The sequence below is a fragment of the Nycticebus coucang genome, chromosome 3 (genome assembly GCF_027406575.1).
Source record: "Nycticebus coucang isolate mNycCou1 chromosome 3, mNycCou1.pri, whole genome shotgun sequence".
In the NCBI taxonomy this organism is placed as follows: Eukaryota; Metazoa; Chordata; class Mammalia; order Primates; family Lorisidae; genus Nycticebus; species Nycticebus coucang.
Genome location: NC_069782.1, coordinates 80,639,154 through 80,650,991, shown reverse-complemented (window position 1 = coordinate 80,650,991; position 11,838 = coordinate 80,639,154). Strand labels below are relative to the sequence as shown.

At 40.2% G+C, this 11,838-nt stretch overlaps 1 protein-coding gene across 1 annotated transcript; it reads left to right on the top strand.

The window, feature by feature from the left end:
- The first annotated feature begins 776 nt into the window (after positions 1–776).
- On the top strand, positions 777–2,141 carry LOC128581249 (poly(rC)-binding protein 2-like). The gene has a single exon (XM_053583822.1). The coding sequence runs from the start codon at positions 1,006–1,008 to the stop codon at positions 1,957–1,959; it is 954 nt and encodes a 317-aa protein (XP_053439797.1). The 5' UTR covers positions 777–1,005; the 3' UTR covers positions 1,960–2,141.
- The last annotated feature ends 9,697 nt before the right edge of the window (positions 2,142–11,838 follow it).

The following is an 11,838-nucleotide window of genomic DNA, read 5'->3' as shown; positions in this document are numbered from 1 at the left end:
AGGTGCCAGCCACATACACCAGAGCTGATGGGTTCGAATCCAGCCTGGGCCTGCCAAACAACAATGACAACTACAACCAAAAAATAGCCAGGCACTTTGGTGGGCGTCTATAGTCCCAGCTACTTGGGAGGCTAAGGCAAGAGAATCCCTTAAGCCCAGGAGTTTGAGGTTGTTGTGAGCTGTGATGCCACGCACTCTACCCAGGGCGATAGCTTGAGGGGCTGTCTCAAAAAAAGACAAAGAAAGTGCAAATCAAAACCACAGTGAGAGACATGTATAATTTCACCCCAGTTAATATTGCTTTTGTCAGAAAGACAAAAATGATGGCTTCTGGTGAGGATGCAGAGAAAGTAGACTGTTCATACACTGTCAGTGAGAATGTAAACTAGTACAGCCACTATAGAAAACAGTATGGTGTTTCCTCAAAAAACTAAAAATAGACTTACCATATGGTCAAGTAATCTCACTGCAGGTATCTGTCCAAAAGAAAGGAAATCAGTGTATCTCCTCTCCTACCTTCATTGCAGCAGTACTCACAACAGCCAAGATGATGGAATCAACCTGGCATCCATCAATGGATCAAAGGATAAAGAAAATGTGGTACATACACAAGGGAATCTAATTCAGCCATTTAAAAAAAAGAATGACTCCCAGACCAGCAGAGGCAGCAGCCGGAGCAGCCGCAGCCTGCCCCCTCGCCCGCCCTCCGCCCTCCGCCGCCCTCCACCCGCCCCGGGGTCTCTTTCCCCCTTCCTCCTCCTCCTCCTCCACGCCCCCTTCCTCCTCCTCCTCCTCCACGCCCCCTTCCTCCTCCGCCCGCCCGCGGGGCCCCCCTCGCCTTCCCGCCCGCCCCTATTGTTCCGCCCCCGGCCTCCCGCCCTTCCCATTCCCGCCCGCTCCCCTTTTCCCCTCAGTAGCCTCGCGCCTGCAGTTTTTGGCTTTCACCCCCACCAGTGACCAAAGACTTGACCACTCAAAGTCCAGCTCCCCAGAACAGTGCTCAACATGGATACCGGTGTGATTGAAGGTGGATTAAATGTCACTCTCACCATCCGGCTACTTATGCATGGAAAGGAAGTTGGCAGTATCATTGGAAAGAAAGGAGAATCAGTTAAGAAGATGCATGAGGAGAGTGGTGCACGTATCAACATCTCAGAAGGGAATTGTCCTGAGAGAATTATCACTTTGGCTGGACCCACTAATGCCATCTTCAAAGCCTTTGCTATGATCATTGACAAACTGGAAGAGGACATCAGCAGCTCTATGACCAATAGCACAGCTGCCAGTAGACCTCCAGTTACCCTGAGGCTGGTGGTCCCTGCTAGTCAGTGTGGCTCTCTCATTGGAAAAGGTGGTTGCAAGATCAAGGAAATAAGAGAGAGTACAAGGGCTCAAGTCCAGGTGGCAGGGGATATGCTACCCAACTCAACTGAGCGGGCCATCACTATTGCTGGCATTCGGCAATCCATCATTGAGTGTGTCAAACAGATCTGCGTGGTCATGTTGGAGTCCCCCCCGAAGGGCGTGACCATCCCGTACCGGGCCAAGCCGTCCAGTTCTCCAGTCATCTTTGCAGGTGGTCAGGCCTATACCATTCAAGGACAGTATGCCATTCCACAGCCAGATTTGACCAAGCTGCACCAGTTGGCAATGCAACAGTCTCATTTTCCCATGACGCATGGCAACACCAGATTCAGTGGTTTGGATGCATCTGCTCAGACTACTTCTTATGAACTCACCATTCCAAATGATTTGATTGGCTGCATCATCCGGCGTCAGGGCGCCAAAATCAACAAGATCCGTCAGATGTCTGGGGCGCAGATCAAAATTGCGAACCCAGTGGAAGGATCTACTGACAGGCAGGTTACCATCACTGGATCTGCTGCCAGCATTAGCCTGGCTCAATATCTAATCAATGTCAGGCTTTCCTCGGAGACCGGTGGCATGGGGAGCAGCTAGAACAATGCAGATTCATCCATTATCCCTTTCTGCTGTTCACCACCACCCATGATCCATCTGTGTAGTTTCTGAACAGTCAGCGATTCCAGGTTTTAAATAGTTTGTAAATTTTCAGTTTCTACACACTTTATCATCCACTCGTGATTTTTTAATTAAAGCGTTTTAATTCCTTTCTCTGTTCAGCTGTTAATACTGAGATCCATCCATATTTAGTTTTATAAGCTTCTCCCTTTTTTTGGGGGGGGGGGTTTTGGCTCATGAATTTTTCTGTTTGTCATGGAAATGTAAGAGTGGAGTATTAATACATTTCAGTTTAGTTCTGTAATGTCAGGAATTTTTCAAAAAAAATTAAAAGATGGACTGGAGCTTTTTCTTTGTGAATAGAAACTGGATGCCACAGTGATTCACGTGGGTTTTATTCCTCTTGTGTTGCTGTTATTTTTTGTACCTTTTATCCCTCAAACTACCCTGCTTGGGTTTTGAATAGAAGACTTTATTCCAGTTAAAAAAAAAAAAAAAAAAAAGAATGAAATATTGGCTGGGCACGATGGTTCACACTTGTAATCCTAGCACTCTGGGAGTCTGAGGCTTCAGGAACCCTGAGCTCAGAAGTTCAAGACCACCTGAACAAGTGAGGCCCCATCTCTACTAAAAATAGAAAAACTTAGCTGGGTGTCACAGTTGGGTGCCTGTAGTCCCAGCTGCTCAGGAATCTGAGGCAGGAGGATCCCTAGGCCCAGAAGTTTGAGGTTGCTGTGAGCGAGGCTGATGCACTCTAGCCTAGGGCAACAGAGTGAGATTGTCTTAAAAAAGAAGAAAAGAAAAATAAAGGAATGAAATCCCCATATTTGCAACAACATGGATGGAACTGGAGAACAGTATGCTATGTGGAATAAGCCACACACAGAAAGATAAATATCACACACATTCTCACTTATGTGTGAGAGCTAAAAATTGATCTCAAGGAGTTAGAGAGTAGACGAATGATTATCAGAGGCTGAGAAGGGTAGAAAGGAGGGGGGTAAAGAGGAGTTGGTTAATGGGTACAAAAATAGTTATTCATAACACAAAGAAATGATAAATGTTTGAGATGATAAACATCCCAATTGCCCTGATTTGATCATTATACATTGTATGTTTGTATCAAAATATCATAGGTATCTCATAAATACATGCAACTGTTATGTACCTATAAAAATTAAAACTAAAAGTTCCTCTTGCTTCACCTTCTTGCCAACACTTGGTATGGTCAGTCTAGGATTTTTCTTATACATATTTATGATGCTTTTATTTTCTTTGGTGGAGTATCTGTTGAAATCTTTTGCTTTTTTTTTTTTTTATTGAGTTGTGTGTTTTCTTATTATTGAATTTTGAGAGTTCTTTATATATTCTGGTACAAGTCCTTAACCTGATAGGAGATTTATATTTTTCCCCAGTCTATGGCTTTAATGTTTATTCACTGGTTAGCATTCTTCTAACAGTATAAGTTCTTAATTTTGGCAACGTCCAGTTGCCAATTTGTTTATCGTTAGAATTTTGGAATTTATTTCTTCATATATCTTAAGACTGTATTATTAGGTGAAAACCATTTTTAATTTTTTTTTTTTTTTTTTTTAGATAACATCTCACTTTGTCACCTTCAGTAGAATGCTGTGGCATCACAGCTCACAGCAACCTCAAACTCTTGGGCTCAAGTGATTTTCTTGCCTCAGCCTCCGAAGTAGCTGACAGACTACAGGCGCCCACCACAGTGCCCAGCTATTTTTAGAGACAAGGTCTTGCTCTGGCTTAGGCAGGTCTTGAACCGTGAGCTCAGACAACCAACCTGCCTCAACGTCCCAAGGGCTAGGATTACTGGCATAAGCCACCACACCCGGCCCAACATTTTAAATTTTTATATCTTCCTGGTGAATTGGCCATTTTATCATTAGGAATGACAATGCTTATGACCAGTAATGCTTTTTGACACTGCTGTATTTTCTGGATCAGCAAATCCCTCAAGGGAAAAGTGATTGCAAGTACTTGGATCATCCTTCTTTCTTTCTCTCAATTACACCAAGTAACATCATATCCTGTTAGCTCTTTATTGCATTTTTTTTTTTTTAAGAGACAGAGTCTCACTTTATCATCCTTGGAAGAGTGCCATGGCATCACAGTTCACAGCAACCTCCAACTCCTGGGCTTAGGCGATCCTCTTGCCTCAGCCTCCCGAGTAGCTGGGACTACAGGCGCCCACCACATCACCCGGCTATTTTTTGTTGCAGTTCGGCCAGGACTGGGTTTGAACTTGCCACCCTTGGTATATGGGGCCGGCGCCCTACCCACTGAGCCACAGGTGCCTCCCTCTTTAGTGCATTTTTAAGAAAAAAAAATTTTAATGTTTCTTCCAGTATTTTGTCTGTAGCAAGATGGTCTGAACTCCTGTTTGTTTTCTGAAATGATATCCAGTCACGTTGCTAAACTTTTTTTTTTTTTTGAGACAGAGTCTCACTTTGTCACCGTTGGTAGAGTACTGTGTCATCACAGCTCACAGCAACTTCAAACTCCTGAGCTTAAGCAATTCTCTTGCCTCAGCCTCCCAAGTAGCTGGGACTACAGGCACCCACCACAACACCCAGCTATTTTTTAGAGACAAGTTCTTGCTCTGTCTCAGGCTGGTCTCAAACATGTGAGCTTAGGCAATCCACCCACCTCAGCCTCCCAAGTGCTAAGATTACAGGCATGGGTCATCACGCCCAGTCTTAAAATATCTTTTTATTTGTAACAAATTTTCTATTAGAAAATCATAGAATTCAGGGCAGCGCCTGTGGCTCAGTGGGTGGGGCACTAGCCTCATATACTGAGGGTGGCATGTTCAAATCCGGCCCTGGACAGCTATAATAGCAGTGGCAATTGCAACAAAAAAATAGCTGGGTGTTGTGGCGGGCACCTATAGTCCCAGCTACTCAGGAGGCTGAGGCAAAAGAGTCGCTTAAGCCCAAGAGTTGGTGGTTGCCGTGAGCTATGACACTACAGCACTCTACAGAGGGTGACAGAGTGAGATTCTGTCTCAAAGGAAAGAAAAAAAAAGGCTCAGAAAAATCATAGAATTTGGATTTTCTATGTAAATAATCATATCGAATAGTTTCAAGTTTTGTTTCATGCCTTCAAACTTTCATATCTTTAATCATCTGTCTTGCTACAACTGCCAATATAATGTTAAATACTACCTATTAGTACTAATATTGAAGATCTTTTTTTTTGTTCCTGATTTTATTTATTCATTTATTTTGAGGTAGTCTCACTCTGTCACCCCGGGTAGAGTGCAGTGACATCAGCATAACTCACAGCAACCTCAAACGCCTGGGTTCAAGCAAATCTCTTGCCTCAGCCTCCCAAGTAACTGGAACTACTGACACCCACCACAACACCTGGTTAATATTTCTGTTAATTTAGTAGAGACGGGCTCTCAGTCTTGTTCAGGCTGATCTCAAACTCCTGAATTCAGGTAATCCACCTGTATCAGCCAAAGTGCTAGTATTACAGGCATGAGCCACCAAATCCAACCTGTTCCTGACTTTAAAGCAAATACTCTTAGAATTTTACTATGAAGATAGAATATTTGTGTAAATTTTAAAGTACTTTCAATCATCTCAAGTAAGTTCCCTTCTATTCCTATTTTGCTAAAAAATATTTTTAATATCTGTGAATTTGTTTCATTAAAATCAAAATGTTTATTTTGTTTGTTTTGAGTCAGAGTGTCCTTCTGTCGCCCTGGCTAGCATGCTATGGTATCATAGCTAATAGCAACCTCAAACTCTTGGGACTTGCCTTAGCCTCCCAAGTAGCTGGGACTACAGGCATGCACCACTATGCCTAGCTAGTTTTTCTACTTTTAGTAGAGATGGGTCTCTAACTCCTGAGGTCAAGCAATCCACCAACTTTGGACTCCCAGAGGTATAAAATTACAGGTGTGAGCCACTGGGACCAGCCTACATTTCTAAATATATAGATTTTTCCACTTAACTGTTTTACCTTCTAAATAAATTGTTCTGAATTGTTTTTTGGTTTTGTTTTGTTTTCGAGACAGAGTCTCACTCTGTCGAAATCCACCAGCCTTGCCCTGCCTCCTAGAGTCCTTGGAATATAGTTGTGAGCCACCACGCCTAGCCTTCAATATGTTTTCTGATAAAATTTCGTAAGTTGTTTTTCCCTTTATTGTGTCTTCATCCTGTCTAAAAAATTTTTGCCAATCCCTAATTCATGAAAATATTCTTTTATGTGTTTTTATAATAGCTTTACAGTTTTACCTTTTACATTTAGATCTGTGATCCATCTGAAATTAATTTGGGGTTTTGACATGAGTTAGAGGTCAGATTTTTTTTTAAATATAGGCATAACTATTTGTATTTGTTAAAAAGATTTTTCATTTCTTTCTTTCTTTTCTTTTTTTTTTTTTTTGAGACAGACACTTTGTCACACTTGGTACAGTGCCGGTGGCATCATAGCTCACAGCAACCCCCAACTCTTGGGCTTAGGCGATTCTCTTGCCTCAGCCTCCCAAGTAGCTGGAACTACAGGCACCAGCCACGACAGCCAGCTATTTTATTTTAGAGACAATATCTCACTCTGGCTCAAGCTGGTCTTGAACCTGTGAGCTCAGGCAATCTACCCGCCTCAGCCTCCCAGAGTGCTATGATTACAGGCATGAGCCACCATGCCCAACCAAGATTTTTCATTTCTACATTAAATTGTTTTGGTGCCTCTGCCAAAAATCAGTTGACTATCTATGTTCAGGTCTATTTTTACATTCTGTCTTCATTGTATTGATTTTTGTCCTCATACCAAAAATCACATGATCTTGGCTATCGTTTTACAGTAAAATTTGAAGTTCAAGTGTTCATCATCCAGTTTTGTTATTTTTATTTTTTTGAGACAAAGTTTCCCTCTTTCACCCTGAAGACAGTGTCATTGCATCATAGCTCACAGCAACCTTAAACTCCTGGGCTCAAGTGATCCTCTTGCCTCAGCTTCCCAACTAGGTGGGACTACAGGTAACCTCCACCACCCAGGTCTAGTTTTTCTATTTTTAGTAGAGACACAATCTAGCTCTTCCTCGGGCTGGTCTCAAACTCCTGAGCTCAGGCCATCCACCCCAAAAGTGCTAAGATTATAGGCATGAGCCACTGCTCCTGCACCTGGCCAGCTTTGTAATTCTTCAAGATTATTTTGACTATTTTATGCTCTTTGCATTTTCATGTAAATTTTAGAATCAGTTTGTCAATTCTACTTTAAAATGGCTTGGCGCCCAAGGCTCAGTGGTTAGGACATCGGCCACATACACTGGGGCTGGCAGGTTCAAACTCAGCCCGGGGCCTGCTAAACAACAACTACAACCAAAAAAAAAAAAAAAAAATATATATATATATATATATATAGCCAGGCTCTGTGGTGAGCGTCTGTATTCCCAGCTACTTAGGAAGCTGAGGCAAGAGAATTTCTTAAACCAGCAGTTCTCAACCTGTGGATCACGACCCGTTTGGAGTCAAATGACCCTTTCACAAGGGTCACCTAAGACCATCGGAAAACATGTGTTTTTGAAAAACACATACTTTTGCACACTTGAAGTAGCAACAGAAATAATTTAATGGCTAGGGGTCACCACAACATGAGGAACTGTATTACAGGGTCGCAGCATTAGGAAGGTTGAGAACCAGTGGCTTAAACCCTTAAAATCACTTCAGAGTTTGAGGTTGCTGTGAGCTATGACACCACAGCACTCTACCGAGGGTGACATATGATACCTATGTCACCAAAAAAGTAAATAAAAAATTAAATTAAATTAAATTATTTTTAAAAAGTGGGTGTGCAGATAATGGATATTTCTGCCTTGTTCTTGATCTTTGGAGGTAAGTTTTCAATGACTCATTATGATTAGTTAAATGCTAATCAAGGTTAGTTCCCATCTATTTCTAGGTTGCTGAAAGTCATTTGTTTTTTTTGTTAAATCATCAATAAGTTTAGTATTTCAGAAAGTGCTTTTTTTTGCACTTAAAAAGATGATTATATGGTTCTAGTCCTTGATTTTGTTTATACTGATTTTTGAATGCTAAACTCTTTGATAAACTCCACTTTGTTGTATTATACTTTCAATATTAATGGATTTAATACTTAAAGGTTTTGCACCTACATTTATAAAATGTTGGTCTGTACTTATTTCTTGCTTTTTCCCTTGTGATATCTTCAATCTGTTTTTTGTATGGGGAATATACATTAATTCAAATCAATACGTAGATTGACTTTAAAAGTAGTCCCCTGTCTGCTTTGTTAATAAGTCTATGCAAGATTAATATTAATTCTTCCTTAAAAGGAAGAAAATTTCTGTGTGGGAAGATTTTGAAACATAAATTCATTTGTCATATATACATATATGTGTGTATATATATTTATATGGCTAAACAAGCTTCCTATTTCTTGGATCAGTTTTGTTAACTTTTTTCTTTTTTTTTTTTTTTAGAGACAGTTTCACTTTGTCACCCTCCATAAAGTGCCGTGGCATCACAACTTACAGCAACCTCCAGCTCTTGGGCTTAGGTGATTCTCTTGCCTCAGCCTCCCAAGTAGCTGGGACTACAGGCGCCTGCCACAACGCCCCACTATTTTTTGTTGTAGTTTGGCAGGGACTGGGTTTGAACTCCCCTCGGTATACATGGCCAGCACCCTACTGAGCCACAGGTGCCGCCCATTAAGTTTTGTTTTTCAAGGAATTTTCTCATTTGTGACTCATTCATAAAATTCTTTTTTAATGTCTATAGAATCTGTAGTGATATTCCTTCTTTCCTGATATTTGTATTTTCTTTTTTCTTGATTAGTCTTGCTAAGGGCTTAGCAACTTTACAAAGAACCCATTTTTGGCTTGGTAAAACTTTTATATTGCTTGTCTGCTTTGTTACCTTGATTTCTGCTCTCATTTTTTTTTTTTCCTTCAACTTAAGAGTTTCATTGTTCATCTTTTTCAGGTTTCTTCAGGTAGAAACTAAGATATGAGATTTTAAGCCTCTAAATTCCCTCTGAACAGTGTTATAGATGCATCCTATAGTTTGATATGTTGTACTTTTATTCAGATTGGAATATTTTCTAATTCTCCTTCAGATTTTTTTTAAAGATAATTTTATTGTATTATTTTTTATTTTTATCGCCCTTGGTAGGGTGCCATGGTGTCACACCCCTCACAGCAACCTTCAACTCCTGGGTTTAGGGGATTCTCTTGCCTCAGTCTCCCGAGTAGCTGGGACTACAGGTGCCTGCCACAATGCCAGACTGTTTTTTTTGTTGTTGCAGTTTGGCTGGGGCCAGGTTTGAACCTGCCACCCTCGGTATATGGGTACAGCGGCCTACCCACTGAGCCACAGGCGCCACCCTCCTTCAGATTTTTTATTTGCAGGCTGCGTTATTTTGTTTAATTTTCAAAAATAAATAAAATTACAAAAATTTGTTTAATTTTCAAATACTGCTTAGTAGATATTGTATTGTTACTGATTTCTCATTTAATTTCTTGTGGTGAAAGTACGTCCTCTGTAAAATTTCAATCATTTGAAATTGAGTATTAGTTTATGATACATCAAATGGTCTATCATGGTGAAAATTTCACATGCTTTTGAAAATTTTGTATAGCATCCTATAAATGTCAATTAAGTCAAGATAGCTGATACTGTCATTCAGATCTTCTCTACTCTTATTCATTAAAAAATATATTCCATTAATTCCTAAGTATTCAAATACCAAATTATAATTGACTTTTTTCCCATTTTTCCCCAGTTTTTGCCGCATGTATTTTAAGCCCTATCAAGTACTAGATACAGACATATATGAGATTTATTCTTGTCTTCCCAAGCCTATCTTGTCTGATATTAACATAACCACTCAAACTCTGTGATTAACTTGCCTGGTCTATCTTTTCTGATACTTCTACTTTGACACTATTTGTCTGTTGGTATTTAATGTGCTTGTCTTAGTTTGATGCTCTTTAACTGGAGTTTTCAGTGCACTTCCACCTAATTATTGGTATCAAAATATTTAATGGACATGACTGGCTTGTTTTCTGTCTTAAAAGTATTTTTTACTTATTTGTCCTTGCTATTTGTTACTTTTCTTGTTTTTTCATACTGTTACTCCCTGCCTTCCTCTCGTTAATCAAATTACTTTTCAGTGTTCTATTTTGATTCATCAAGCAGCTCTAGCTGTTATCTCTCGCCTTATTTGTACTGGTTGTGTAGGGACTGTAATGTGCACTTTTACCTTATGACAATCTACTTAGTATTAACCAATCTTATAATAGCTTACTTAGTTCCAATTACCTACACCCTCTGAAATAGAATTCTGGACAGATTCTTATCTAAAAACTAGGTAGTATACAGGTAAGATTTTCTGTATTTCTCTCAACTGCACACACACACAAAGGTTAGAGAGGGAAACAGAGGTTTGACCAAAACACTATTTATTCAAATTCTTTGCTCAAAGGACATTAATACATGAAGTTATTCCCCCTCACACCCAATATCAGGGTACCATTAACTGATAGTGAATTGTGCAAACCTCTTTAAATCCTTTCTTCTAATGTTAAAAAAAAAAAAAATCTCTCCCCTTAAAGACTTATTTGAAACATTTTAATGATTGCTGAGCTTTCCATTTCCCCCCCGCTTTTTCCTATTAACAAAATCAACTTTGGAAACAGCAATTTTAAGAGTTGTTGTTAAATAACCAAAACCCTAATGACCCCAGTGGTATGAAACAGCAGCATCTCAGGTATCCTTAACACAGTATTCTACTCCACTGCTCAGAGTGGAGCAGAATAACTTTCCCATAGAGTCAAAGTAGTAAAATGGTAAAAGCTACCATTTGCCAAGCCTCCCTAAATTTAGAACATTGTGCTAATGCTTCACATGTACTTATTTTATCTTCACATAAAGGTTACGTACTATACCCATTTCCTTAGTTGAAGAAACAAGTTAGTTCAAGAATTTGCTCAAAGCCAATAAACGAGTTATCAGAAATAGGGATCAAAACTTACATGTGATAGGGCAGCGCCTGTGGCTCAGTCGATAGGGCGCAGGCCCCATATACCGAGGGTGGCGGGTTCAAACCCGGCCCCGGCCAAACTGCAACCAAAAAATAGCCGGGCGTTGTGGTGGGCGCCTGTAGTCCCAGCTACTCGAGAGGCTGAGGCAAGAGAATCGCTTAAGCCCAGGAGTTGGAGGTTGCTGTGAGCTGTGTGAGGCCACGGCACTCTACCGAGGGCCATAAAGTGAGACTCTGTCTCTACAAAAAAAAAAAAAAAAAACTTACATGTGATTTCGGTCTTACTATATCCATAGCCTCCAGCCTTAACCCTCTCCTATACACTGCTTATTTGTGTAAGTGGGGAAGAATAGATGGGAACTCCCTGGAGAGATTCTTCAATCCAGTTTTGTTGGAAAAAACAGGATTGAAGAATCTACTTGTGGTAAAGGAAGGAGGCTCAAAGGCTGACAAGAAGAAAATTGAAAACTACAAAGTAGTTATAAAACCTCAGAAGGCAAGTCATCTCAGGTCACATTCAGAAGGGCAAAAAGACCTAAAGCAATGTAAGTATGCCAAAAGCCTAACTACACAACTGAAAATCTGCTATCCCTAATTAGCCTGAGTTGCAGAGTATTCAATGAGTATTATTAAACACATGAATATATAATATTTAAAAAAAATTTCTTAAATGTTTATGCATATGTAGTCAGGTGGAAATTTACTTAAGTGACACATTATTCCCCCTAGTCACGCTTCCCATTAGAGTCAGCTGTATCAAGGTGGTGAGATACTTCTTCCTCCAACATAGGTCAATAGAGTATGTTAAAAAGACAACATGTA